This window comes from Toxotes jaculatrix, chromosome 17, assembly GCF_017976425.1.
Source record: "Toxotes jaculatrix isolate fToxJac2 chromosome 17, fToxJac2.pri, whole genome shotgun sequence".
Taxonomy (NCBI): domain Eukaryota; kingdom Metazoa; phylum Chordata; class Actinopteri; family Toxotidae; genus Toxotes; species Toxotes jaculatrix.
In genome coordinates this window covers 13,648,129-13,675,032 of record NC_054410.1, presented here as the reverse complement: position 1 = coordinate 13,675,032, position 26,904 = coordinate 13,648,129, and the positions used below count along the sequence as shown (strand labels likewise).

General features: G+C 43.5%; 1 protein-coding gene across 1 annotated transcript; it reads right to left on the bottom strand.

The window, feature by feature from the left end:
* Positions 1-4,623: 4,623 nt before the first annotated feature.
* Positions 4,624-26,361, bottom strand: LOC121197105 (G patch domain-containing protein 2-like). Its single transcript, XM_041060515.1, is given in 11 exon segments — positions 4,624-8,135; positions 8,137-8,198; positions 13,134-13,219; positions 17,399-17,490; positions 17,607-17,646; positions 17,763-17,827; positions 17,929-18,008; positions 18,207-18,365; positions 18,998-19,059; positions 24,480-25,145; positions 26,328-26,361. Coding segments are annotated over 10 exon segments (1,371 nt in total). The 5' UTR covers positions 25,142-25,145; positions 26,328-26,361; the 3' UTR covers positions 4,624-8,072.
* Positions 26,362-26,904: the final 543 nt, after the last annotated feature.

Below are 26,904 nucleotides of genomic sequence, written 5' to 3'. Positions count from 1 at the left end.
AAGCATAGAGGGAGGCTCCACGGGGCAGGAAGGCAGGAGAAGGCAAGGCAGGGCTCCAGTAATGAGTGTGTGGTTATTGATTGTATTGTCAGGGTGGCTGACCAGGGTCCCGTGTGCTGTGGGCCCCAGTCCATCTGTGGACAATGCAGTCAGTTACACCTCACTGCTCCATCTAATAAAGAACAGGCAGATTGATGTCACCGGTATGGTTGAACTCTGCCTAACACTCACCAGCACCACTCAGTGCACACACACACACACAGGAAGGCACATGTGTGAATCCTGAAGCTATGAAATCATTTTTATTTCCTTTCCTGGCAGAATAAAAATTATAGGAACTATAATTTCTAGTTGATAATATGCTCAAACACATAATATAAATCTGCAACTAACAATTATTGTCTTTATCAATTAATGTGTGGATTATTTGACAATCAACATATTAACTGTTTAGTCCATTAAAAGTCATAAAACTGTGAGAACTACTATGACAGTTTTTCACTTTTACTTTGATAGAAAACAGAGCCGGGCAGAAACTTACTTACATATTTCATTAATTATTAATTACTTTTCTTTTATGTACTAATCAATGAATGAACTCATGTTTTCAGCACTAATATAAAACCAAAGGACATTTGACAAAAAATTAACTTTGTTCTTGCTTGCTTTTATTCAGCACAGCCAGAAATAAGTCCATTCAGTAGATTTTGCATCACACACGTTGACTGAGGTACTGTATTAAAGTATTTATAAATGAATACCTACAGTATTTACTTCAGGGTGTTATTTTAGGATTTAAAAAACCTACATCCAGATGTCTGCTCATACAAGATACGCATACATATAAACATGTTATTTGCAGCTGGTTTGTGCAAACAACAACAGAAAGGTCCAGTCTGTCAAGACACCTGTATGTACATGCCATGCAGGAACACTATGCCACTTTATCAGTCACTGAGAATACACTGCATTTAGCACCAGCTGACAAATCAGCAATATAGGTCTGCCAGGAATCATTTCACAGCATGTGACAGTGGTTGGCATTCTCAGCTAACCGACTGCCAGAGTATCAGGTCAGGACCTTTGTATAAATGACGGAACAACTGCAGTCATAATGAAGACTGTGTTCTGCTGGTTAAAGTTGCCTCCTTTCGGAGGAAGTCAGCACCTCCACCTAAACATCTGCCTGCACTCCAGCCCCGAAGCCTCTGTGGCAGCAGAACGAGCGATTACTCCTGCGCAGCCAGCCAAAACACAAAAATCAATAAACAATCTCAACGTTTCTGAGGGCCTTGCGTCTGACTTAATAAATGTCTCAATCCACTGTTATGACTTCATTTTGCTTTAACGTCTTCTTCATGTGCATCTTTTGCCGATCAATTAGAGAATGGAGTGCCCCTTCTGTCACGACACCTGCCCTCCATCCGCTGCTGCAGCACACAAAAACACACACACACACACACACACAAATCCTACACCCCAGCACAAGGTGAACGGTAATTTTAATCCTTGAAATTAGATACATCACTTAAATGGCTCATTAAGGCCATGCTATCCGCTCCTTTCTGGTTACTCAACATCTCATGTTCTTGTGTTCAGTAATTTTATCTCATCTTGGTTTGAGGTAAGAATTTTTTTTTTCATCTGTATGTTTGCCAGTCTTTGGTATTACTCCGTTCACAATCCCATTCAGCTGTGTGAGCCTCGAGTCCAGCCAGTTGAGGAGACATATATGTAGTCTAAGTGCACAGGAGAGTCACCATTTCTAGGCTGTCACTGGCAATGACGACCACTGCATCTTTCTCTTCAGGCTGCTGCTGCTGTCACGAGCCCTAATCCCGGTGCTGCAGGGATGACAGGTGAGTAGTGCCAGAGCTCCTGGTCTGTGACTGGAACCTCCAGGAGAATTTCACGCGCACCCCTCTCTTGTCTCCCATCGATTCTGCCACTTCCCATTATTGTCAATCAGAGCTGCATCATCTCCACGGGAGGAGCTGTGCAGCAGGCGATTGCCAGGGCAGCGGGGTGCAGAGAGCAGCAGGCTGCATGCCTGCCAGCCACTACACCAGCACGGGACCACAAGGGGCCCCTCTCAAGAGGCTGCCCGGGCAGGATGCCACAACTAAAACTGGGGACCTTTTGCTTTACAACACACAGTGCACATGGCTGAGAAGCACAGAGGAGTGAAACCTCTGGAGCAGTTTTGTGTCGACAAAAAGAGCAGCTGAGGCCCTCGCTGCAAACATAGCTTCACAGGGCTGTCGGCAGGAAAGCAACGCTGCTCTCTGAGACGTGACGGCCTTTTTAGAAAAATGACATAATAACAATGACAGGAATAATGGAACAGAAGTGAAGCACGGCTCTGCAGGTTAAGGAGGGTTTGGGAGGTGGAGGCTCCGTAAGTGAGCTGGCCTCTGAACCTGAGTGGTCCACCGGCGTGGCGCCGTGCAGGCGTTCTGGTCAGGTAAGGCAACCATGCAGCGGCTATAAGCCCTGGAGATTGATGGGAGCGGTGCCCTCCCTCCCTGTGCTGTAAAAGATTATCCGCTCACCCGCTGGAAACAAAGCTGTGATGGAAATTCGTCTCGCATCATCAGCAACAAAATATCTACACGGTGAAGCGGGAGTCTCTCATTTTTCATGGGCTATATATTAAATAAAAAAGGGCATTAAAGAAAAAGGGAAGGGGGTGGTCTGAGTGATAGCGCTAGTTAGTATTTTTTTTTAAATGGGCCACTTGAATCAGGGAGATTATAAGGTTTTTATTGGCTGTCAGGAAACACAACTTTCTGCGTACTTCACCCGCTGAAGCTCGTAACGCTCTGATTAGAATGCCAGCAGAAATGAAAAGGGATGGTGCTGGTGTAAAGACACCGGAGAAGCAGCAGGACAAGCACAGATGCCCTGGAATCTGCTCTCCCTCAAATACACAAGAGGACCAACACACGCACCAATAAAGCACAGAGTGAATGAACAGGCTGCACGTAAGCTTTAGACAGAATTTATACACTGAGTTTCACAGTCGGATCTGGTGTTAGAGACTGAGCCGTGCCTATTCTGAACCGGATACACGAGACACATCACGCAGGGTGTTATCTCTCGCTAAGTGAATATTGCATTCAGCTGATATGTGATATTTGAATTTCCCATTAGAGGGGGAATAAGTGTCGGAGTGAAAAAGCTCAGTGATGCTTGCTCATTTCAGAGCAGGCAGTGAATGGAAACCTTGCTTCACAGTTGCAGTGTGTCTTCGTGGTGATAAGGATGAAGTGATGGGGTGGGGGTGGGGTGGAGGGGAGGCACTCCTGAGGGGGAGACTAGTAGGAAAACTGACTGCTGTTACTCACTGAATCACCTACACAGAAGCCTTTGAGTCTGTTTGAAGACTAACCATCATTTACTAGAAACTCAACCAAGTCAACCTGATGGCTGTGATCTTCTCCAGTGGGCTTCCAAGTGTTTTTAAAAGGGAGAACTGAAAGCAGCAGATTGAAATCAGTCATTATATCGACTTGAGAGACTCCAGTCTGTTCACGTCTGTCACTTTGTTCAAACTCAGCTTTCAATTTCCCATAGTGGAGAGAGAGAGTAAGAGAGGGTAACATCAAACTCCCAAACATGACAGAGCTGGCTCTTTCTGACGAGAGGAAGCCATTGATTTTTCCTCCATTTCACCATCAATCTGGTGGAGAAGAGGTGGCTGTGGGTGCTCAGACAGCTGATGATGTGATTTGTAACCGTGGACCACCGGTGAGCGGAGAGAATTGCTCCGACTCTCAACACGTGGCAAAGTGACTACCACCGTCTTCAGCATTCAGCCGCAAGATTAACAGTGGGGGATCTACTGATAATCTCCAGCGACTGAGGGAGTATTTTCTCTGTCAGCCACACTGCAGCCACACCAACATTTGTATTCAAGAGGATCTCTGTCAAATCTTGTGGGGATTGTGTCAGTCCATTGTGAAAAGTATTCTGGGGCTGCAGCAAATGATTATCTTCTTTATCAATTATTGTTTTCTCAGTCTATCGATAATTATCCTATTAAATAGCAAAAGTTCTCATCACAAGTTCCCAAACATCTGATTGCTTGTTTTGTCCCACTAAAAGTGTCCCACCAAACCCAAAGATACTCGATTTACAATGATACGAAACAGAGAAAAGCAGAAAATCTGAATGACTGCAACACATGATAACTACGTACTTTGGCAACTGCTCAAATATCAATATGTCTGATGATTAATTTTGTCAATCAGCTAACTGATTCATCAACTATTGTTTCACTAATAATGTATGTGGTATCGATGCCAGGGCAATAGAATGTCTAAATAAAAATACTTAAGGTGTCCCAGTGGTTGAGTGATTAAAATGCATACCATGTACTGTAACCACGATGCTCCCAGTTCGATACCAGTCAGAAACCGTTGTCACATGTAATCATCCCCTCTCTCTTCAGGGTTTCCTGTCTCTCCAGACTGGAACACTATCAGACAAAACATGTACAAAAGTCCATTAAAATCCCAAACAATAATACACTGACATATGAATATGTACAAAAAATTATGTACAGACCATTTAACAACGCCAAGCCAAATTGTCACACACTATTTCACAACATAATGATTGCCAAAATTTGTTTATTACACACAAATTCAGTATTTGAAATAAACAGATACTGCAGTTCTTCTTTAAATACTCATGACATGGAGGAATGATTTTAACATGACAGGCAAGACATTACATAATCCTTCAATGACATAAGAAGAGGTACAGAGGTTCTTATTATAACAATCCATAATCATGTTCATACAGAGTTTATTCAAAAGCAGAGTACAAACCTCACACTGACAATTACTTTGACATAACACTGGCTGACGATCACGGAAAACAGAGCTGCTGCATAAACGCTGCGCTGCAGGTTTGACTGAATTTTACCACTGTAACGTCTCTAACATCTAGTGACACCGTGCAGGCTTTCTAAGGGAGGAGTAATCCTCTTTAGATCATTTGCAAAGCAATTAGGCATGCCTCTGCTGCTATTAAATATAAAGATAACAGCCTATGAGATAAGATGCTATTTGTACCACGTATCAAATGTGGATAGCTGCCTAAGAGCCCTGATATCAGGGAGATATATTTAAATCCTTGTAAATGAAATTAAAAAATACGATAGTAAAAATTCAGAGAGACATATCTACTGTACTATCTATCATGAAAATGAATTTCTGCATTTAATGTCTTCAGACCTAAATCCTCAATCAATGGACCTATAATTATGCATCACATCATAAATACTACACATTTTACACAGTGCAATCACTTTAAATGCATGGCTTCATGGATAATATAATCTCTAACATTCCACTGAACAAGGCAAATATATAAATACTTTTAGCTGCCAAGAAAACATGAGATAATGTCAAATATATTGATCACCGCCACACTGACGGTGGCAGGAAACCCTAAGACCGCACAAGCTTGGATTTCATTGTGAGAGACTGCCCAGATCAAACAGGATCACTTCTGAAACCCAAAGTGAACTATGGTGACTCGCAACATGCATTTGTCAGCAGGAACCAGAGAGCCTCTTTTGCATGTGTTTCTGTCATCACTACACACTACATAGCAAGAACAAACGCCACTGACAAGAAAGGAGCAAAAAAAAAAGAAAAAAGAAAGAAAGAAAGGCAAACTCCCTGCTGACCTATGACCTGGGGTACAAAGGTGGGTGGGCTGCCCTGCATGCATACAGAGGAGGTTCAAACAGAGTTTATTACTGCATTATCTCTCTTCTTCCTCATCACCTCTCCACCCATCAGTGGACACTGGAAGCCACCATGCTGGAGCAGACAGACCAGGCATCACTCATTCACTTGCCTCCTAGGTGCCTTTGTCAGGTGATTGCTTGGCGGAAAAAGGAAAACAGATCAATACATCTCCCATGGGTCTGACAGGTAATCTTTACCTGGGATGAAATATGAGTGGTACCAGCCTGCTGGATTCCTTAACTGTAACAGGGCAATTGACTGGCTGCACGGAAACCATTCCCCCACTTCCTGGCCATTGGAAATTCATTTTGGGGCATACGGTCTGGCTGAAATGTCATTATGGTGACTGCTAATTACCAGTGAGGCAGGTGAGGGGGTTTCCCCTCCTGCTACTAATGGAACTGTATCTGAACTGATGCGTCTTCCTCCCCTGTCAATGCCTTGGCACCAAAACACAGACTGACGGATAAGGCTCCGGCGAGAAGCTCTCCTTAAAACACTACACGGTCAATACTTGTCAACGCGTTCAGGGGTATATGTCTTAAAAAAGCCATCAACGTATTTATCAAAAGCTTCTTTTTTTTTCTAATTGGGAACCAGAACCTGTGCTATTCCTATCGATCAGGGATGTATCCCTGGTGTTGGAGGGGTTGGAGATGCTGCTGGACTCCCTGGTCAAGCTGCAGCTGCAGCAAGCTGGGGGTGAGGTGAGGGGTGGGGGTGGGGGTGCTCTCTGCTTCAACACTTTGACTGATTCCTGTGGCAGGATGTCTTGTGTGAGGCATCCATTTAGACGAGTGTGCACACACAGCATTTATAAATGTCATCCCCGGCCAACATGATCACATAAAGCCTTCTCAGACGGATTATTGCAGACATATAACTCACATTAATTGGCAAATCTCATTCTACTAAATGCGATTCTTCTCTTAAATAAGGCTTTAAAGTGTCTGAAAAGACATGCGATACGTGGCTGATGATTATGCAGTTCATTTCACTAAAAAGATATCGTGCAATCATTATAGAAAGTGCACAGTTCCTTCGGGTGCCAAGAGGGTTTTAAGCACGCGTACATTTTTTAAAAACAAGAAAACTTTTGCTCACAACCAGCATCACTCTGCTGTTTCTCTTCAGGTTAACATTTTATTGTAAAATAATTTTTTAAGACTGTACAGCAGAGGGGCCTGGGTTGTATGCAGGAGTTTTTGTCCATGTTTTAAAGACTACAACAGTTATCGCCCATATGGTTCACGTCAAGCAGAATGAATATCACTTGACTCAAATGCATTTTTTTCTGAAAATACTGCTTGTTTACCAGCTTGGCGAGAACTGTTGTGTTTGATCTCACTGTATGATGCCATTGATCTTTTAATGCATCTGATGCTGAGGGAGCCAGGGAAATGTATACCCCAAGGGTAGGTGAAAATAACGTGTACAACTCTCTCCTCTCCTGTCTCCGAGAGCTCCTCCAGCCCCTTTCTGCTGGCTCTCATCCACTCTCTGCACAGCTCCAACAGCAATGCATCCACCTCGGCTGAAAAACAGGCAGTTCAAACAGAGTTTGCGGCTGGCCTTGAACTTAAATACGTTTGGGGGAAAATTTGAATATGGAAGGTAAGCTGGAGAGAACAGAGGCGGCCCTCCGAGGACCGCGACTACACTCCCCCTGTGTTGTGCTAATGAGCACCTTTGTACAAACTGTAGCTTTTCAAATCCATGCTAATAGGAGGCCTGTACTTTGTGTGGCTCACTACCGGTGGTCGCCTCTCTGAACCCGGGAGCAGCATGTGGTAGCTAAACATTCTGATGCTCTCCTTGTCTCAGAGCTAGCTACGTGCTGCTGCACAGCCATTGTTGGCTGCCATAAAGTAGAGCAGACTCCCTCCCCTCCGCCCCTCACCCAGCCTCACCTGACCACTGTTCCCGCTGACAAACACTGCGCTACTAGAGTGGACATAATTGGTGGATTGTGTGGTGGCAGGTGGCCTGGAGACTGTGTGTGGAAACAGGAGGAGCCACAGAGTCTTGAGTCAAACGAGGAGCCTCTTGAAGCTGCCGTCTTTCTTGTGGAGATGACGGAGGGCTTAACAAGGCTTGATTGCATTAACATTTGTCATACTTAGTATACTACCTGGAAAGACTGGATCTAGCAGTAACATGCTGATTTGAGGAGTAATGATGTGCTTTGTATTTTTTTTTTCTTTGTCATAAAGTTTGTGCAGCAAGAGGAGTTGAAGCCTTTTCATTCTCAGGCACAAGGGATTTCCTTTTGTCATGTTCTTCCAAGTCTGGGTACTTGTCCAGTGTTCAGGTGTCCTCATGGTCCCCCTGAAGGACTGCTGCACTTGCTGTCCCCACAGCCTCTGGGGTTGGAGGTGCTGCAGGCTCCCTGTGCCTCTTCTCTCTGGTGATCCTCATGAAATGGGTTGCAAGCTGCAGAGACAAAGGAAGCGCATATCATATTCCGGACATGTAACACACATACACAAAAAAAAGACCAAACAAAGTAAAAGATACTTACATAAATCACATTTTTCTTCACTGTTTCAATGGACTGCCTCTCAAATAAAAATTAAATTTAGTCCACGACTCATGGATCTCTCCCTGTTTTAGGTATATTGAAATAAAACTTTGAAGCAATCTTGTTCTAATAGGTTAAATATTAATGAGGTTTTGGTCAAGTGAGCCAAATCCAATTTGGCCCCATATGACTTGTGGACATGGTTATTAAAAGGCCAATCTGTGCTGCTCCTATGGCTTAACTTCCCCCCTCTGGTTGTGCTGCGAGAAGCTGTATGTTTTTAACTCCATTCATCACACGTTCACATCTCACTGACTGCCTTCCTCTTTAAAGATCCTCTTTTCTCTCGATCTCACTCACCTTTAAAGCTTTTTGTCCCTGTGAGTGAAGGGAAATATCTGAAAGAGAAGCAGGGCCAATTTTCGGACGAGAAAGAGGAACTCCAAAACAATTGCACTCCCTAACGCTCTTTCCTGCTTTTCCTACTTCATGTTGATGAAGAAATCTTTCTAGACGCCCCCCCCCCCTAAAAAAAAAAGTTAGCGGTTAGCGGTGGTCACGTAAGATATTTGTGAGGCAGTCCCAGAGCAGAGGACAAGCGAACTAGAAGTGACATTGTGGCTCTGGGCTGTCTCAAAGGATTAGGCATTACAGCATTCACTGGCATGTGCTTTTGCTCGCTCCCATTATATCTGCTTGTGCTTCTTTCCAGATGACTTCTTCTCCAAACTGATCCGGCGGGCAAGATAATTGATTAATATTTCTTGAGGGAATGATGACTAACTGTTTCTGAGGTTCAACCCAAACACTCAGGTTAAACATAGTCAAAGGCCTGGATTCAAATTCAAGGGTTTTCATATTTGACAGATACAAAGAAATGGCTGGGAACATTTAGTTTGGGATTGTGAGTTAACATCCACAGGGCACAACCTATACTACCCTCTATCCCAGGCTAAGGTCACAGTCAGGGCGAACTGTTGACACACATTTTTACATTGTGACTTATAGAACAGACATTTAAATAAACTTAATATTTACACACACATAAATCTGTGTGTGTGTGTGTCATGTAGTGCGCAGAAGCAGAAAAGCACGGGAGCAAATGTACTCAGCGTCCACCACTGATTGTTTGGAGGTTGTAAGTGAAATAACTTACAGTTCATTCAAATGATATTATTGTTGTATATGAATGTTTCTAATAGAATTCAAAAATTATAAATGCAAATAATCAACTGTTTAAATAAAAGATAAAATAATACATAATGTAGATAAATTAAAAGGCCAGAACACGTCCACCTACACTCAACCTGTTTTACATCAAGGTCAATAAAGAGATTACAATGCAAAGGTTTTCTGTCAGTGGCAGAATTACAGTACATGCATTTGTTGTGGGTGATAATGGGAGGTTGAATGGAACCATCTTACCATCTTAATAAGCTCTCATGTGATGCTCTCTAAAAACAATCATTACAGGCCTTCCTGGAGCACTCCCCTTCCCCCTGTTTATTAATCAGCTAATTACACATTGACAGTAATGGGCCTGCTGATTCCCACACTTAAATGAACAGGGCTGAATAGCTCTTTAATGATTAGCCTTTGTGTTTCTCTCTCCCGCTCTCTCTCTCTCCCCTTCTCACTCTCATACACACACATACACACTGCTCTTTTCACAATTGGAAAAAAAAAAAAACCAGGACATTCAAATCAGAATCCTGGTGAGAAGGTTTGCACACAAGTGAGCTGAGGAGCACCTGACCGCCTGAGCTGCTAAAAACAAATGTGCCTCCAGAAAGAAGAAACCAAAACAATTAGAGTGAGTTACAAAGGCAGCAGGTTTGTGGTTACACTACATCAACTTGTGTGGGTTTCAGTGTTAAGCTAAGCCTCCAGCAACAGCAAAAAAAAAATAAAACACCATGAAAGTTTGGTGGAGCAGTGCAGGCAGGTGCAGGTGGAGACGGAGGAGATGTGGAGGGGGGGGTTTGAAGGACGAGAGCAGGGTGCGGAGTGGAGCCGGAGAGGACGAAATAGTGCGGTGGGCTGCATTTCTGTCAGCAGAAGTGATGGCTGAGTGGTAGCGTTATTTGTCTTGTGCTGCCATACGGCCCTCGCACCAACCTGGGCATTAATGAGAGGGGGCCGGACCGCCGGGCAGGAACACGGCGGGCCTCCGACGCAGGTGATCTGTCACGCAGCCATCTTGCTCGGGCAAGGAGACACATGAAGACAGAGGGGAGAGGAGAGGCGGCAGGGCTGACCGAGGGGCTGGCCTCCACATGGGCACCCTCGTGTGGCACTTAGCAGCACGTAGCGATAACGCGCTAACAGTCTGACAAGGTTAATCAAACTAAATTCAACCCTACTTATTTACTCCAAACTCTTAAGTCTTCCTGAAATGTAGCCCATTGAATAAGTTCAAGTTTGGGTTTATTACCATCATCCCTTTATAGAGATAAAGATAAGAAGGGCATCATAGGAGACAGCAGGGGAGGGGTAAAATTGCAATAATTAATTAGTCTGTGTGTGAGACCAGCCAAGGCTATTAAAATCCATCAGGATCTTTATACTTCCTGATTCATCTCTGCCTAACAAATAATTCTTCCAAAATTGTGGTGTGTGTTTCTAATTCATTTTCATTTTTGATCACTGAGCAGCGTGTGACATTATCTATAATTCACTAATCAACCACAATACAAATTAGTATTCTTATTATTGTATTATTGTATAACGTAAAACCGAGAGCTGGCATGCTTTGTTCGATATCAAGTAAGGATTTGTTGGATTGAGTTGGATTTCTGGATTGATGGTGGTGAGAAAAGTAGAAAATGGCCAATTTAAGGTTGAGAAATAGAGTGGTCATCTCATCCAAACAGATACCTGGCTTGATAAGTTGTGGGGGGGTTTTTCCCCACAACCAGCTTCAGCACTGTCGTGGAAGTGCTAAAAGGGTAAAGAAAGAAGACAAAGCAACAGCTGGGTACCGCCTCAGTAATTCCCCACGGAGCCCTGGAAGACACCTCGAGCTGCAGACCATTTTCACTCCTGATTACAGAGTTTCAAATCAACCACTAACACATACAACAATCCACTTCCTCTAGCCAACTCAAACAAAGACTCGGCTGTCGTGTTCACTAAGAGGAGCCGCGCCGTTCTCTCTGCTAAATGCAGTAAACAGTCTTTCCATGCAAACAAGATGTTTACCAGAAAACAACTCCACTCAGCAAATCACTGAATCTGATTTTGTCTCTCTACAAATTTATGTCAGAACGGCAACAAACGAGAATTTGTACACAGACAGTGTGAAAGCTTGTCAGGGTGAATGTGCATCTCCTGGCGGCGCTGAGATTACTGAGGAGAGACATGGTGCAGCAGGCTGCCAAAGTAAAGATTTATATAGAGCAGTTGCAGCTGCAGAAACTGACATTGGACGACATGGGAAGCATGATAAATCATGGTGGACAGGGGGCACTAGACTCAAGAAGCAGGAAAACACTCTGAACAGGGCTGAGGGGGGATGTGCCAATCAGGGAACTCTCCTTCTGCGCAATTTAGGAAACACATCATCTTTAAGCCACTTACTCCTAAAGACACACACAACGTATCTGAGAGCACATAACAGTGTATCAAGTTGAAAAACATTAAAATATACAGTATTTCTGAAAGCACAGTTATCATTGCCTTATTTGTAGTTTGATATTTTTGCACAGGTAACACTAATAACTGGTTCAATTTATGGAAAACATTTGATTTAAAAACACGCATTTTCCCTTTGCAACAGACAGTGGATCTGTTAACTGTGGAAAAACAGAGCCCCTCGTTCCGTATGTTGAATATGAGGGGTCCTTAAGGGTCAGGGGTGAATCCTTTTTTTACTTTTATGGGAAGTGGTTCAGTACTGGGGAGGTGAAGGACAGAATTGCCGGCCGTTCCATCACTCAGTGCAATAAATGGATGCAATCTGTATCCAAGTAAAGCATTGGCTGTTTTTAAATTCCACCTCTTTTATCCAAATGAATGATGGACCCTGGTACAGCACACTGTGCAGCAATATTAATATACATCAGAGGCCTGCACCCCTCACTAAATCAGGGAACCACCAGCATTTGTTATTTAAATGACAAACAGCAGCTGCAGGAGTGAAGCGCAGAGAGGGGACGCAGAAGAAAAGGTGGACAAACCAATTCAGATTTCAATCCAGCAAAGACACAAGGCCCCAAGCCATCAGTCTAATGAAAAAAGGCAGCTCCACTGGTCCAAGCACACATAACGGCTGCTGCTTGATGCCACCTCCAAAAGGGGCAAACTCCGCATCGCACTACTTCCTCTGCTTCAAACAGAAAGCTCTAAAAATAACACAACTTCCATCTAACTGTACACTTCCCTCTCCTGCTAACTCTACAAATATTTTACTTTTTTTATAATTTTGGTGGACTTACAAATAATCACTTAACAAGACTTCGAGCTAACTAGCTACCTTTGCTACCTAGGCTCTGTGAGGCTGTATTTACGCAGAGCATGCTAACATGCTCAATAGCAATGGTGCAGGTGCAATGTTTAACATGTTCACCGTCTTAGTTCAGTGTGTTGGCAGGCTAACATTTTCTCTAGCATTAAACACCAAGTACAGCCGAGGCTGATGGGAAGTTTTGCAGGTTTTTGACCATAAATTTGAGTTTCAAACAACTTGATATTTTGACCTAATGGAAGAAAAAAAAATCATTCATCATCTGGGCACCATGAGGGTTCACGGCAAACCATCCAAAAACTGTTGAGATTTTTCAGTCTGGACCCAAAGTGGTGGACCAACATCTTAAGAGCAATTCAATAGTATGTGTGGAAGGTGTTACCTGATGTTGTGATGGACACAGCTTCCGTTTCCCTACTTCTCCTCAAGTCTCCTGTGCATGACAGGCTGGGGGTGCTGTTAGTCTGTCTGGGGAGGGGGGGCAAACAGACAGACAGGCAGAGCAAACATTACACACAAATATGATGAAGTAGCTCCCTCCCATAATACACAAGCATACATGTAAAAATTTATAATTTCATAGAAGTCAATAAATGCAAGCGCCGCACATTTGCACAACACTGCAGTTTATATTTAGCCTCAGTGCAGGGTTTTTTTGGCCACATCTTAATTTTTCTTCATTAATCCACGTTTTCAACACAGAGAATATTTAATGAGGTGAGGTGCTGGGGTACATGTGGCTGAGTCATTGCAGAGTTCACATAAACAAATTACACCTGCTCTATGCCTCCTGTGTCATATGTCAGGAGCCCTGAAATAGGAAAAGCCCCCCCCCCCCCACCGGCTTAATAGCCCTGACTTCAGAGATGTAAAGTTAAGGTCAAGGTCCGTTCCATCAGTAAGGGGGGGTGGGAGCAGCTGATGTGATCCCGTGCAGTATGTATGTTTGTGTATGGGGCGAATGAAACAGAAAAAAGGAGAACTATGTGAAGGAGTGTGTGAGTGAGCTACAGTACAATATTTAGGTTAAAATCTTGCATATTTTTCTTGTTATAAACAATTATACAGCATCTCAGAGAGGCATGCTGTTTAAAAATAAACATAACCTGTAAAAATGAGTTCATGACAGACTGCAAAACAACAGAGAACCGTGCAGAAGAAAGCTCCTTGTTAACCAGCATGGCTCATCTCAGGCTGCAGGCTACATAAAGCTCACAACCCTAACAGGCACATGCTACAATAAGGCCCCGTCAGGGCAGCCTTTTAACAGGCAGCATGTTCCGTGACCTCAACACCCATAAATCACATGACGGGTGTGCAAGCATGGGGTGTCGAGAGCTGTGCAGGGCACGCTTTGAGCGAAGTCTCTATGTTGTATAATCAATAGATATAAAAATAAATGGCCTGACCGTTATTCTCTCCCTGCTACCCCTCTCTAATAAAATCCCAGTAATGCATATTTCATTTACTTTTATACTTATTGATTAGCTGTACTCCAGTTAGTAAATCACGCGCCTATCGATCCCTCAATCGTACCTCTGTCGGACAGCACATAACCAGCCATTTGCGCCCCTGATAAAGAGCTCAGGCATTGAACTCCCCACAGTAAATCTTTGCAAACTAACTTTTTAATTCCAAAATCGATCCACGTTTAAACGTTGCATTATTTCACGAGGCACGCCTGTGGTATTAAAAGTAATACCCTGATGCATTTGGTCTTAATGTGTGGAGGTCCATCCCTCCATCTCTTCCCTCATCACACCAAGGCCGAGGCACTCCGGGGTCCCTGGCAGCCTGGAGGGAGGCGAGGGCCCTCCCCTGCCGCTGAGAGCTCCGGGGGCCACCAGGAGCCCACTGAGACACTCAGCACAATGCTAATCAAACATGAGAATGCCATCAGCTGGCTCATTAACCAAGACAAAACACCACCATTCATCTCAGAGCAGAACCCAAAGGCTTTTTATAAGCATGTTACATGGCTCAGTGTAAAACTGAAAGAAGTGGTAAAAAATGCACAACACTGTTTTTATTATTTAACATCTGTTACTTCATCAGTTTTAACAGCCTGACAGATGTTGGCCTGTTGTTTTGTCCCTAAATATACAGAAACTGTGATGAGAAAACAAAGATTGACTTAGAGGCAATGAGCAATGAAAAAACAAGCAATATGTAATGAAGATGGGCAACAACAACTAAATTCTATCAAAGACACAAGGACACTGAAGAAAAAGTCTCCAAGATAGATTTTTTTCAGGTCATATGAGACACTTTTAAATGCAGCGCCGTCCCTTAGGGTATAAAGTAAAACAGCACTGACACAGGGTCAATTGTAATTTTGGCGCCCACATCCAAAAGCAAATATATCAATTAAAAATAATAAATCAAAAGAGTGAGGAGCCGCGGTTACAAAATGGCCATCTATTTTCATTAAGGTACATGGTGCTTCAGGTGTGAGCAGGATCTCAAGATTAATAGAGGTATTCAAATGAATCAGAAAGGATTAGGGTCTCCAGGGAACATAATCGATAGCTCCAAATCAATAATCAATAGGCCACTCACACCAATATACTAACTGCTGACACCGAGATCTCACAATTAAAATGAAAACTGGGAAGGGAGTGGCGTAAGACTATGATTTATCTCACAGCACAAGTGTCATTTAGAAATAAATAAGTCAATAGATAAAAGCTGCTGCTGCCTGGCTCAGGTGGGAGGCAGTTATGCATTTTAACGTGGCTGCCGTCCCCGAGCATTACGGCCCAAATCCCACAAAGCATTGCGCCTATTCACGCGCCGATACCAGGATAAACAGCATGCAACCTCATACAGCCTTTATCACTTAACATCAAATCTCTGATTGTCGCCGCCAAACAGGAGATGACAGCTTTTATTAATACAGTATCATTTCAACCTGGCCGCAGTACAAGATTAATGTTTACACTCTGCCCACAGAGAAAACACTTTTCTCTCAAGGGTGTTTGGAAACAAAAGAAAAGTCAGATGTATGGGAGCTCGGCGTTAGAAATCGATCACACGGGTGAGATGTTCAAAAGAAATGAAAATGTAGTGAAGCGAAATCAAGAGTGGACATTAAAAAGTTTGTTAAGCGCAGGCACGAGCGACTATAGGGTTTCTCACTGCCATGCAAAATAACCTTTCTAACTGTCTGGCGTTGTGTTTGTATGCGAGTGTGTTTTGGAGGAAGTTTAAGGAAGTAAATGGGTGCTGTGCACGAAGCTGGGTCGTGAGGACAGAGCAGCCATCTCACTGGAGAGTGGATTTGAGCAGCTTTGGGAGATAGATTCAGCTCGTGCCGTCCAACGGGACACATCAGAAGCCCCTCTCGTCAATCCCCCCTCTCTCCCTCATTCATTTGGGAGTATGATTTATACTTTTTGAAGTGAAGGGTCTTGAATCCCACTATAAAGGAATTAAGAGGTCTCCCCTGAGTCCGCCATTCAAATGAGAGCATGGCAGGGATATGAGGGCTTTTTAATAGAGAGAAATTAGTATTCACAATGCCTCAAACTGGAATCTGAAGGAACCTTTCAGGTGGAGAAGAAAGGGCCAGTTTAGAAAAGAAAGCCCTAAGAAGTCGGGGGCTTTTCATAGCAGTCGTGTTTTTGCCCCTCATCAAGGAGTGCTGGAGCGCTCTGTGAAATAACCCAAGAGAGTGGGAGGAAAAAGAGTGTGTGTGTGAAACAAAATTAAGAATGCACCATAAATAGACAGAGTGGAAACAATACAATGAGGAGTCCCACAGTCTCGAGGCCAAAGGGGGCTGCTCGGCTCCTCAATAGTCCCCCATGCAGATCCAACAGTTCTGGGGATGACTGGGAGCGATGCGATGCTTTGACAAACATCTTTTGGATAAACCTCTTTTTAATGTTTCCGTGCAGTCCCAGAAATGCAGGGATTAGAATCTGCATTACAACTATGTCAACACATACTATTTCTCCATTTTGGAACAATGACCTTGAAAACTATTGACTTGAAGTGTTACTGCATCCAGCTGTAGCAGTCTCATGTCACTTCAGCTAAGTCTTGGGGCCAGGATTGCCATTAACACTAACACTGGGGTCCCAGAGACCCCTGGGCCTCTGTACTGATTACATGTTTCAGAAGTCTACTACAGAAAATGATCCATTATTTCTGTGTGCTGTAAAACATGGCAAAAAATACGATGGATTTATATTTGATCTACAGCTTCCAAATTCTAAATTAGTTTATTTAAATAACACGGACATTAACATGTTCATCTGTGTGTATTATACACCACTGCAATAGAACATGCACCATGTGTAAATTAAAGATTAAATCTTTCTCTAGCGTATTTGCAATCTGAATATTTTAGCTTTAAGGCATGTCTTGAATTCGCTGACTGAAGCCTAATCTAATTTTGATGGGGAGGAGGAAGAAGATTTGGAGCCATCGACCACAACCCACTGAATGTGTCTGCCCACACACAGTCTCTGAGGCATAATTTTAACAGATTACTTTTGTTAGCACTGACCTGTGCTCTGCAACTGATTCACTTAAGTGACTTGGCCACAGACTTGTCTATCAATATATTGAGCTTTGATTGAAAAGACCTATGTCTCCAATAGGCCCTTGAGAGGCTGTTTTATTTAACATGGCATCAACTACCTGTTTCTGCAGATTGAGGAGGAACATCTGAGATGGGAGCTCTCTGACACCATGTCAATAGGACACACGGGTAATGGGCACAAAGGGTTCAACTGGAAATTGAAAGTATCAATAACATTTAGATTTTGAAATTTTACCACAAGTGTCTGAACAAACTGGGGTCAAAAAGATAATAAGGGCTTAGAAAAAAACTTGTATTGTAACATACCTGGCTTCGGTCTCGTTTTCCAACAGAAGGCAGCCAAAAGCTTAAAGGAAATGGTAAGAGTATAATTACTGGACACAAACAATGGTGGAAACAGATGGACATAATACTATAAGAGTTCTTTATAATGTTTGAAAAGTTTGAAACAGTATATCTTACTCTCTGTGGTAAGGATCTTGGGAGAAATGTCTCAGTCTCTCTACAAACACTGGCACACTGTTACCCTGTTCAACACAAATCAAACGCACACAGTCGGAAACAAACATAAAAATTTTTTTCAGTAATTGCAAGACTACTAACATGAAAGATGCACGTTTGCTGTCACCTTGCTGGGAATCCTCCTCCTATACTTCCTGATGCAGCAGGCGGCGGAGCCAGGCAGAGGTTTAAGACGTGAACGATACCCTGAAACAAAAAAAAAACTTGGCTTTATTTGACAGTGACAAAACCACTGGGGAGCATAATATTTAAATGGTACAGAATTATCTTTAAGATAATTCTAGCACACTGGAAGTCAATGCAGTGAACAAGGACAAGTGGTTTCTTCTCCAGACTGTTGTTAAGATGAATTTGTTTCTAAAAGACAAAATTGTCCTCAATTACCTCTGTGAGAGGGCCTCGCAGGTTGCAGAAAAGTGGGTGCTGGGCGGTTATCCTCAAGGGAAAGCTGGCTGTCTGAGTCCCAGTTGGGCAACAAGCTGGCAACGCCCGTCCCAGCTCCACAGTCCCCTTCGAAGAACCAGTCACTCTGCTCATCATCGCCTACGAACAGGGACAGGGAAGATGATGCTTTGGCTGGTATGTCACAGCTGCATGTTTCTATCAGAGTTTAACAGCTGATATTGGTCTATCACAGATATATTGGTGTTAGTGTATATGTAGTCCAATATGAAAACTTTTTTTTTTTTTTTTAAATGACCATAATGCTATATTAGCTATGTCCAAAAATCAAATGTCCAACTTTAAGCCACAGGCCTGTTCCAGGACAGCCAGCTCTTCTCAGACCTGTCAGTCAGCAAAGCACATGCAGGAACCATGCCTCTCACAGTCAAGGTGTAGTGACAACTGTTAAATCAGGGGCCGCCTGGCCCCGCCACGGCTAATGAGATTAGCAAAGGCTTCAGCGCTCATTAACACGACATGACAACGTCTTATTAGAGTCGCCTGGGTGCCCAGCAACCAGCCCATTGTATCAAAACCTCCCTCTCTAGCCCCAGCATTCCCTCAGAGTCGTCCAAATCTGACAACTCTTCATCTTTCTTTAAACGACCCAGAGAGCTTTGTCTGTGAGCTCCAAATGCTCTAAATCGAATCAGCTGTTTACTTACTAGTTTTGATTGCAATAAGTGATGAAGTTGCTGCACTGTACGTTAAAAGTATTTGTTTTTTAATACCTTGTCTTCCTTCATCATTGGTGAAAAGGCCGGGGTCACTGCTGCACGTACTGCTGGTTTCCCTGCAAAGAAAAAAGGAAAAACGTCACATGTGAATGACCGTAGCTGACCTGTTTCTTTAATACCAATGACATTTGAGGATGGAGAACTCTGTTTTGATCTGTCATCTCAAACCTGATGGGTTCCTTAGGTCAGACAGTGTAATATACTATCTGAAAAGTGAACAATGTAAATCAAAAATTTACATGGCCCTGTAATGTCAATATTTAACATGTAGCATTCAGTGATGAAGATAATGAAGAAGTCCGGAGCTAGAGGTCGACATAAATGGAAATGACACAAAAAGACAGAGCGTGCTGTGTTCTCCCTTGTTGCGATAGCAAACACAAAGGCATGAGGAGAGACTCTGATCGAAGCCACTGAGTGACATGCACAATCTAATTGAATATCCTCCGCTGTCAGCTCCAATCTAATCTGGCCTGCGTTGTGGAGGATGACAGGAGAGCGAAACACATTCCCCTGCCAGCCCCTCCCTCTGGGTGTGCCCCACACAGACAGCGACCCACAGACGTGCCGCTTCCACACAACAACTGGCCAACATCTGCTGTGTGGGCTGCCACTTCTTATTGCCTGGCCTGCTCCATCGCCGCTCCCTCTTCACACCCCCAGGCAACCCCAGCTACACCCCCCCTCTGTGCCCCCCCACCCCTCTGCTCACCCAGACCACCCCGGTGTTTTTTCTGCCTTTCTCACACCTCAGCCACCTTGGACTGGGACCTCCAAACACTCCAAGGTCAAGGGGTGGGGGGACTTATGAAGACAAAGGGACAAGAGCTCAAAGAATGATTCCTTCTTTCTGAAAGTAAACCAGAACACTCAATCCAACAACCCTTATGTTTAAGTCCTGCCCTCACAAGTCCGTAAAATTTTGTCCCATCTATCCCATTCCACTCAGTGCTTTGATGTTTGATACAGAATGCTGCTCAACTTTGTCTCTTCAAAATTCTACACAGGTGCACAACAGGGTTGAGGTCAGGTGACAAACTTGGCCATTGCAGCACTTTCACCTTGTTCTTCCTTAAGAATGCAGCAGTGGCCTTGGAAGAATGCTTAGAGTCATTGTCATGTAGAAGAAGTGCCTGGTGATCTGCAGTGTGCAGAGGGCAACATCTTCTCTTTCAAGATTTTGCAGTAAATCTGTGAATTCATGATGCCATCAGTGAAGTAGGAGTCCCTCACACTTACATTTTGCCAAAATTTGCTCATCTTGAGGTTAAAGCTTACAGCAACGACCTGGACGTTTCCATCCTTTTTGAATTTCGGTGTCACTTTTGCTACTGACTTCTCACTTTCTAATCCTCTTGACCCTTGTCCTTTTTGGTCCATCTCAAGTCTCCAGAAAACTCTCTCCCACATGTTGCCAGTGATGTCAGCATCAAGTCTGACAATAATTCAACGCGTTAAGCGGCACTTTACTTGTCAGCCTGTTTGAGTGAGATGGTTCACAGGCTCATCTGGTGATCAACTCCCCTTAACAAGCATTTTATTAAGTGTTATTTTATAACTTTCAGCAGGGATGTACCTGGCCTTTTACCCTTTTTACATGAAAATCCTATTTTCCTCTATAGTATTGACATATATCATCGATAACTGATAAAGGAGAGCTGCGGTAAAGATCTCATACTCATTTATGCTACGTACTGTAGCTGCCTTGCATTTTGCTTTCTATTCATCATCGTTGACCTTGCTTATAGGAGAAAGCTGGAGGGTCAGATATGCGCTGATACGGTGCTTTGCCATATTGCAGAGGCCGGCCAGTGACGGCATCATCAGAGAAACGTCCGTCCAACCTGCCCGTCTTCCTGGCCAGATGGCCCTCCATCATCTCCCCTCACATCCACGAGAAGCAGATGTTAGAGGGAGCAGGCCTCTCCGGGGGAATCTGGAAGATGTCTGGCCTAGCCGAGAAATCCTGGACGGTCCCTCCAACCCCCGTCCCCACCCCCTCAGCCTTCCTCTCTCCAGACTGATTCCCCAGGCCTCTCCTCAGCTTCACCCCACCTCTGGACACATTGGCTGGCATCTGGAGCACACAACACTCAAACATCAGCAGAGGACACAGCCACAAGATCTACAACAAGCAATAACTACCATTTTGGATTCACGCTTCATTCTACCAGCTTTCTTTGAAATTAGGAACCAGTGATAATTAACTACCAGGACCGTGGCGTCTTCCACCATATTCCAAGTACAAAAATGTGTTTGCTTCTTATTGGAGGGACTCTGTGCAAAGTTTGAAAAAGAATCACAGGTATAAACAATTAATTAGTGACACTCATTAAGTATTTATCTGTATTAAAGGTGTAATGTGATGTCGCTTGGAGCAGCACAGGGCCGATGTGAGACCGTTTCCATTAAGTACTGCCTAATTAATGCCATGAATTATTGAGACCCCCATTTTTCTCGGGACCAAAAGAAACACCTCTTGTCTCTTCAGCAGTGACCTTTGTCAAGAAAAGTTGACAAACATTTCAGGCAAACTTGTCTCACATTGAGATTTAAGTTTAAAGATATCATGGCGGTGTTTGATGAGGGCTCATCAACTGCAGAAAGCCAAGTCCGCACAAAATAGCTCTTCTCCAGTCCAATAGTAAGATATTCTATTGTGGATTAGGTGCCATAGAAACAAATAAGTCTTAATTAGATAAAATATCGCATGTCCATGGTGAAACAAAAGCAAGGGCAAAAACAAAAACTGTATCCCAGTGTTTTAGTGCTGAACTTAACTCCCCGCATGACCCTATTGTCTCTACACAAGCCAGAGAGGTGAAGCAAAACACAGTATCCAGATGAGCACTAATCATTAGGATATAATCCCCAGCTCCTGGGAGAGACAGACCAGTTTGCACAGAGATTACAGGCGAGCCGCCATTTATTGAGCCTGGGCTCATTCTGCAGAGGAATAAAGAAGAGGCAGAGACGAAGGGGGGCAAAGCGCTGATAACAATGGATCTGTGGGCTCTTCAAACAAGCCGCCCCAACCCAAATCCATGCTCTCTTCCATGGGTGTCTGATTATAAGGTTATCCCACCCTCCCTGAGCTGCAGTAATTGGATTAGTCTCAGAGATTTATGAAAATTAACTTCAGCAAATGCTGCACTGCTTTCCCAAAAACTCCTCATAGAGTTTTCAAAATATAAATTACAGCACGATTAAGCTGAGTGTGAGAAAAGCACACATGGTGGCTTTGTTTTCTTTCTTTTTTTTTTCCTTGTGGCAGAACTGGAGTCAACATCACCAGTAGAGGCACACAGCTGGAGATGGAGGCTGAGCCCGGGACAGCGTCTACCCACAGGTGAGGGCTGCCTGCTTGGGCCAGCCTGGGTGCCAGGTGGCCTCACTGCCAGCAGGCTGGGCCAGGCCTAATCAAGGATGTGGAGCCCAACTGGAGCTGCCAACATCTGCTCCCCTTGCACTTGGGTGGCTGAAGGCAAAGCTCCGCTCAGTATGCACATAAGAGGAGTGACCTTGAGAAAGAGGCATGTTTTAAGAGACCAGACACTCCATATAAAAAAGGTTAATGGAATGAACGGAGACCAAAGAAATCCGAGTGCTTCAAAAGACATTTCAGCAACGGCATCTGTGTCTGACATCAAATGGACCGCACACTCTCTGAGTATAAATATTGCTGTTGTACCACTGTCAGCCCCTCATCACTGCTGCCATTTGTTCATATCCTTTGCCTCCGCCAGGGCTTAACCATTAGATCGTTGAGCCCTCAGTACGGCGTGGCAGTCTACTGAGCAGCAATCAAGAGCGTTGACGTTGTGTAAGTGAGAAATGATTGACAGCGTGCCATGGTGTTCCCATTTATTTCTTCTCCGGAGCTGTTTTCTGTCAGAACGGCTATTGATTTTTCCATAAAGTAAGAAAACAAGTACCGTTTAGGGGCTAGGGAGGTCAGCACAAATGAAACCAGAAGATGTAAAGCCTTTTGTCTGTCCCATTACCAGTTACCTCAAATGTCTTCTTCTCACATCTTTTTAAATGATCCACAGATAATGAGGCCACCAAGGAAATACACCATGCAGTATGGCAGGACTGGGAATTACAATGCTTAAAAAAAGCTAAAGTATGACACTATCCAACTGACCAGCACTGTCGAACCTATATGTCTATCAACTCATTATACTAATGTATGGTATTTCATGCTGAAAACACCATTTATATTTTGTGAAAACAATTAACTATTCATTAATATTCATAAAGAAGGGAAAAACTAAACAATTAAAAACTCCTGGTTCTCTCTTCTGATGTTTCTTCCTTTTTTCACCATCAAGGAATTTTTGGTGAGTTCTACCTGAACCAAACCCAGGATCCAAGTCCCTATTTACAATATAGCGCATTATTTTTGCTATCCTCCATGGTGAGAAAGTTTAAATAACGTTGGGTAGTTTAATCTATAACAATGAGACCATTTCTTATTTGCTGATCACACGATTTGCATATAAAATTTGAATCTTCAAAGTAACCAGTAACTACGACTGTCAGATTAATGAAGTGGAAGAGGAAAGAGGCTAAGGTGACAGAAGTTCATGGTCAGAATTCAGATTCTGCCACAATTCAGTCTTTTGATAACACACTGTACTGAAATATTCGCTTCACTGTAATAATAAAATGTCCTGTCTGCTGCCAGTTCCAGCCACATTTAGTTTTGCTAAATAAAATGCAGGGTGCACTCTGGGACACTGGGACACGCACAGCTTTAATTACCCAGCCCAAGACAGGAATTCATTTCAAAACAAATCGATACCACACCAAATCACTTATTTATTTGTGACAATATTTCTCGAAAGGAAATAATGAGCTGGCAGATGCCCGGAGGCGTAACTATCAAAGATCCCTCCCTGGTGATCATTTCAGCTATAGGAGATGAGGATGAAGAGACTCTATCATTCATTTTTAATGTCAACTCAATACTTTAAAGTGGAGTGGCATGATTGTGATACATTTTTTTTGGTTTAGTTGAGGACACGCTGAATATTGACAACTGGCTGGATGAAGACAGGCAGTATAGATCATCTTAAATGTCGCCTTGTTTAATTGCTTCTGTCTGATAGTAGTTATGCCCATGACTTTTATGTTATGGGTTTAACTGCCTTGGTAACTTTCCATTTAAAGGGTAAAAAGGGCTTTTAGAGTTTTGAGCTCCTTATTCGTTATGGTTTTAATCCTGACTCTTTAAACAATGACAGGCTTAACATTTGGCTTGTTGCAAAACTGTAAATTAAATGAAAGGTTTTGAAAGCTGGAAATGCTGATTTTTCACAAATAATGGCCCACAAAGCTCTTTCTATTAACCTAAATGGATGCCAGGTGAGGACTGTGTAACATGAATGAAAGGGTTTGGTTTCACTCGAATGGAAACACAAAACGAGGAAGAAAATGAAAATATCCTTCCTTGAAACAACAACAACATTACCCGTCAGACATGTTTTCATCTGCACCATCTCTGTGTTCCTTGGCCATCTTCCTCTTCCAGCATTCCTTTCCCATCAGCCTGGCTCCTTCAGTGTGTCTGTCTGCTCCCATCCAACCACCAGACCTCTTCTTCGATCTTGACAGGTGCTGCATCCTAGACGACCTGTACCTCCGTTTCCCATCCACACCAGAAACATTTAACTTCTGCTGCAGCCTGACCGTGACGCCTGAGGTCATACGTTTGACCTTCCTTCGTCTCCTGAGTGGCCGTCCTGGATTATTCTCAGTGAAGGAGTCAGACTCTGGCCAGGAGGGATGCCTCGTCCTGGCCGGGCCTCTCATGACGGAGTGCCACTGGTTGGTTGAAGTGAAGTCGTCAGAGTCACTGCAGTTGGCCACAGAGGCAGCGATGGCTGAGGAAGAGTTCTGCCTGTATTGTTTAGCCTCGTCCAAGCTGGACTCTGAGGCCTCAATCCAGCAACGTCTGTGCTCCGTTGGATATAGGGAGGACTCACGGTAGCGCTTGCGGACTCTGCGGCGGCGGATCTGCCGGCGCTGCTGCAGCGGACTCAAAACCATTTCCTCCCACAGCTCTCCCAGCTTACCCTGCTCCGAGGTCTGCTCCAGGGCGGACACTAGGTCCTGCACCAGCTCATCCATCATGGTGCTGAAGACAAGACACAATAGAGGACACTTGTTAGTGGTGTGGTGACAAAGAGTTAACACTGTGGATGATGGTACATTAAAATAACCATATATATATATATATATATATGTGTGTGTGTGTGTGTGTGTGTGTATATATATATATATTTGGGTATAAGCAGGGCAGATGAGTCTTCTGGTTTGCAGGATTTTTGTCACTGACATGATGAATCTTTCAGTCTTTCAGTTCATTGGCCTTTCAGGTTGTAAATTTCCAGAATAATCCACATTCCTATGTGGTTAGTTTTTCTATACACAGTTACTACTACTACTGTCTCAGGCCATTGTACCCTGACATCATGGTTGAGGCGACTTAAGCAAATTGGGGTTTTCTGCTTCCATTGCTGAGCAGTAAATATAATCACTCAACACCATGACATCACTTTAGAAAACTATAACAGCTAAGGGGGTTACAATTGCTAGTGAACCAGAAATAGTGCTAGAGGAGGCAGACAAAACAAGCCTGTCTGCTTAGCACAGGGTCTGCTATGGTTATCTGTGCCTCTCCTACAATGGATTTCTCTCTATACGGTGCAATGGTATAATGGTCAAGTGAAAACTGGTCTATCTAGCAAGAATCTTTCAATGGAAATCTGTAGTTGATGTAGTGGGGAGTTCAGAGATTTCCTATATTATATCCAACTGTGAATGCAGCATCAGTTACATCTGGTCAGTCGATCCTCTAAATGAAAGAGGAAATACCAAAATAGATCTCGCTTTTTTTTCTTCTGAGTAACAGAATATTACCAGGCTGGTTTTCCATTAAGTAACAGCACAAAATTGTGGATTGTGTGATTGCAACGGTTTTTTAAAATGGACTGTTTGAGCGTCTGCTATTCGTTAGCAGCTTCAAAAACACAAAACTGAGAAGCTGCACGGCATCAGCGCAACCAAACAATAGCAGAGGCAGACCGATCTGTCTGCATGCTCAGTGCAGACCGAGTTACATAACAACTCACACGTGAGCTCAGCACAAGGACAGCCTCAATACACACATCCTCCCACTGTTAGCTATCAGCGACAAACACCGTTTAACATAGTTTAACACTGTGTCATATATATGTATATATATACGGCGCACACACAGCAGCTATCACAATGCTACGCAGTAACAGGCAGTAACCCGCTGTGTTTCGGGACTCACCAGTCGCAGCTTGTCTTGTTTTGTTTTCAGCGCAGCTGGGACGCCACACGCACTTCCGCCCTGCTGTCCAGCCAATCAGGTGACGCCGCCTCGCTGTGACACCCCTGCAAAAAAAATAAATAAATAAAAAAAACAAAAAACTGCTACAGCACTACGACGTTCATGCAGATAAGGACCCACACTCAAGTCTGACCCACCTGTCTGCTGCAGATAATACAGTTTAACACTGATCGCCATTACGTTCATTTAATAAGCGGATTCACTGCTGGTGCATTCACTTGAATTTCTGTACTTTTCCTAAAAAGTTCCTGTGTGAACATATGGTGCCCAATAGAATTATGGTGATTCTGTTGTTTTGTTTTTCATTTCAAATGTCTCATATGCATGGGGTAATGTAAGCCTTGTGTATGATTAACTTTTACAACTTTGAATAATGCAATATATGATTTGTAGTGTTATCTGCTGCATCCCACTGTGTTGTGGATATGGCTAAACTCAGTAGTAGCAATAGAAACACTACACAGCAATCCATTGCGATTTTTAAAACCTGAGCAAATGCGTTTGTGTTGAATTGTAT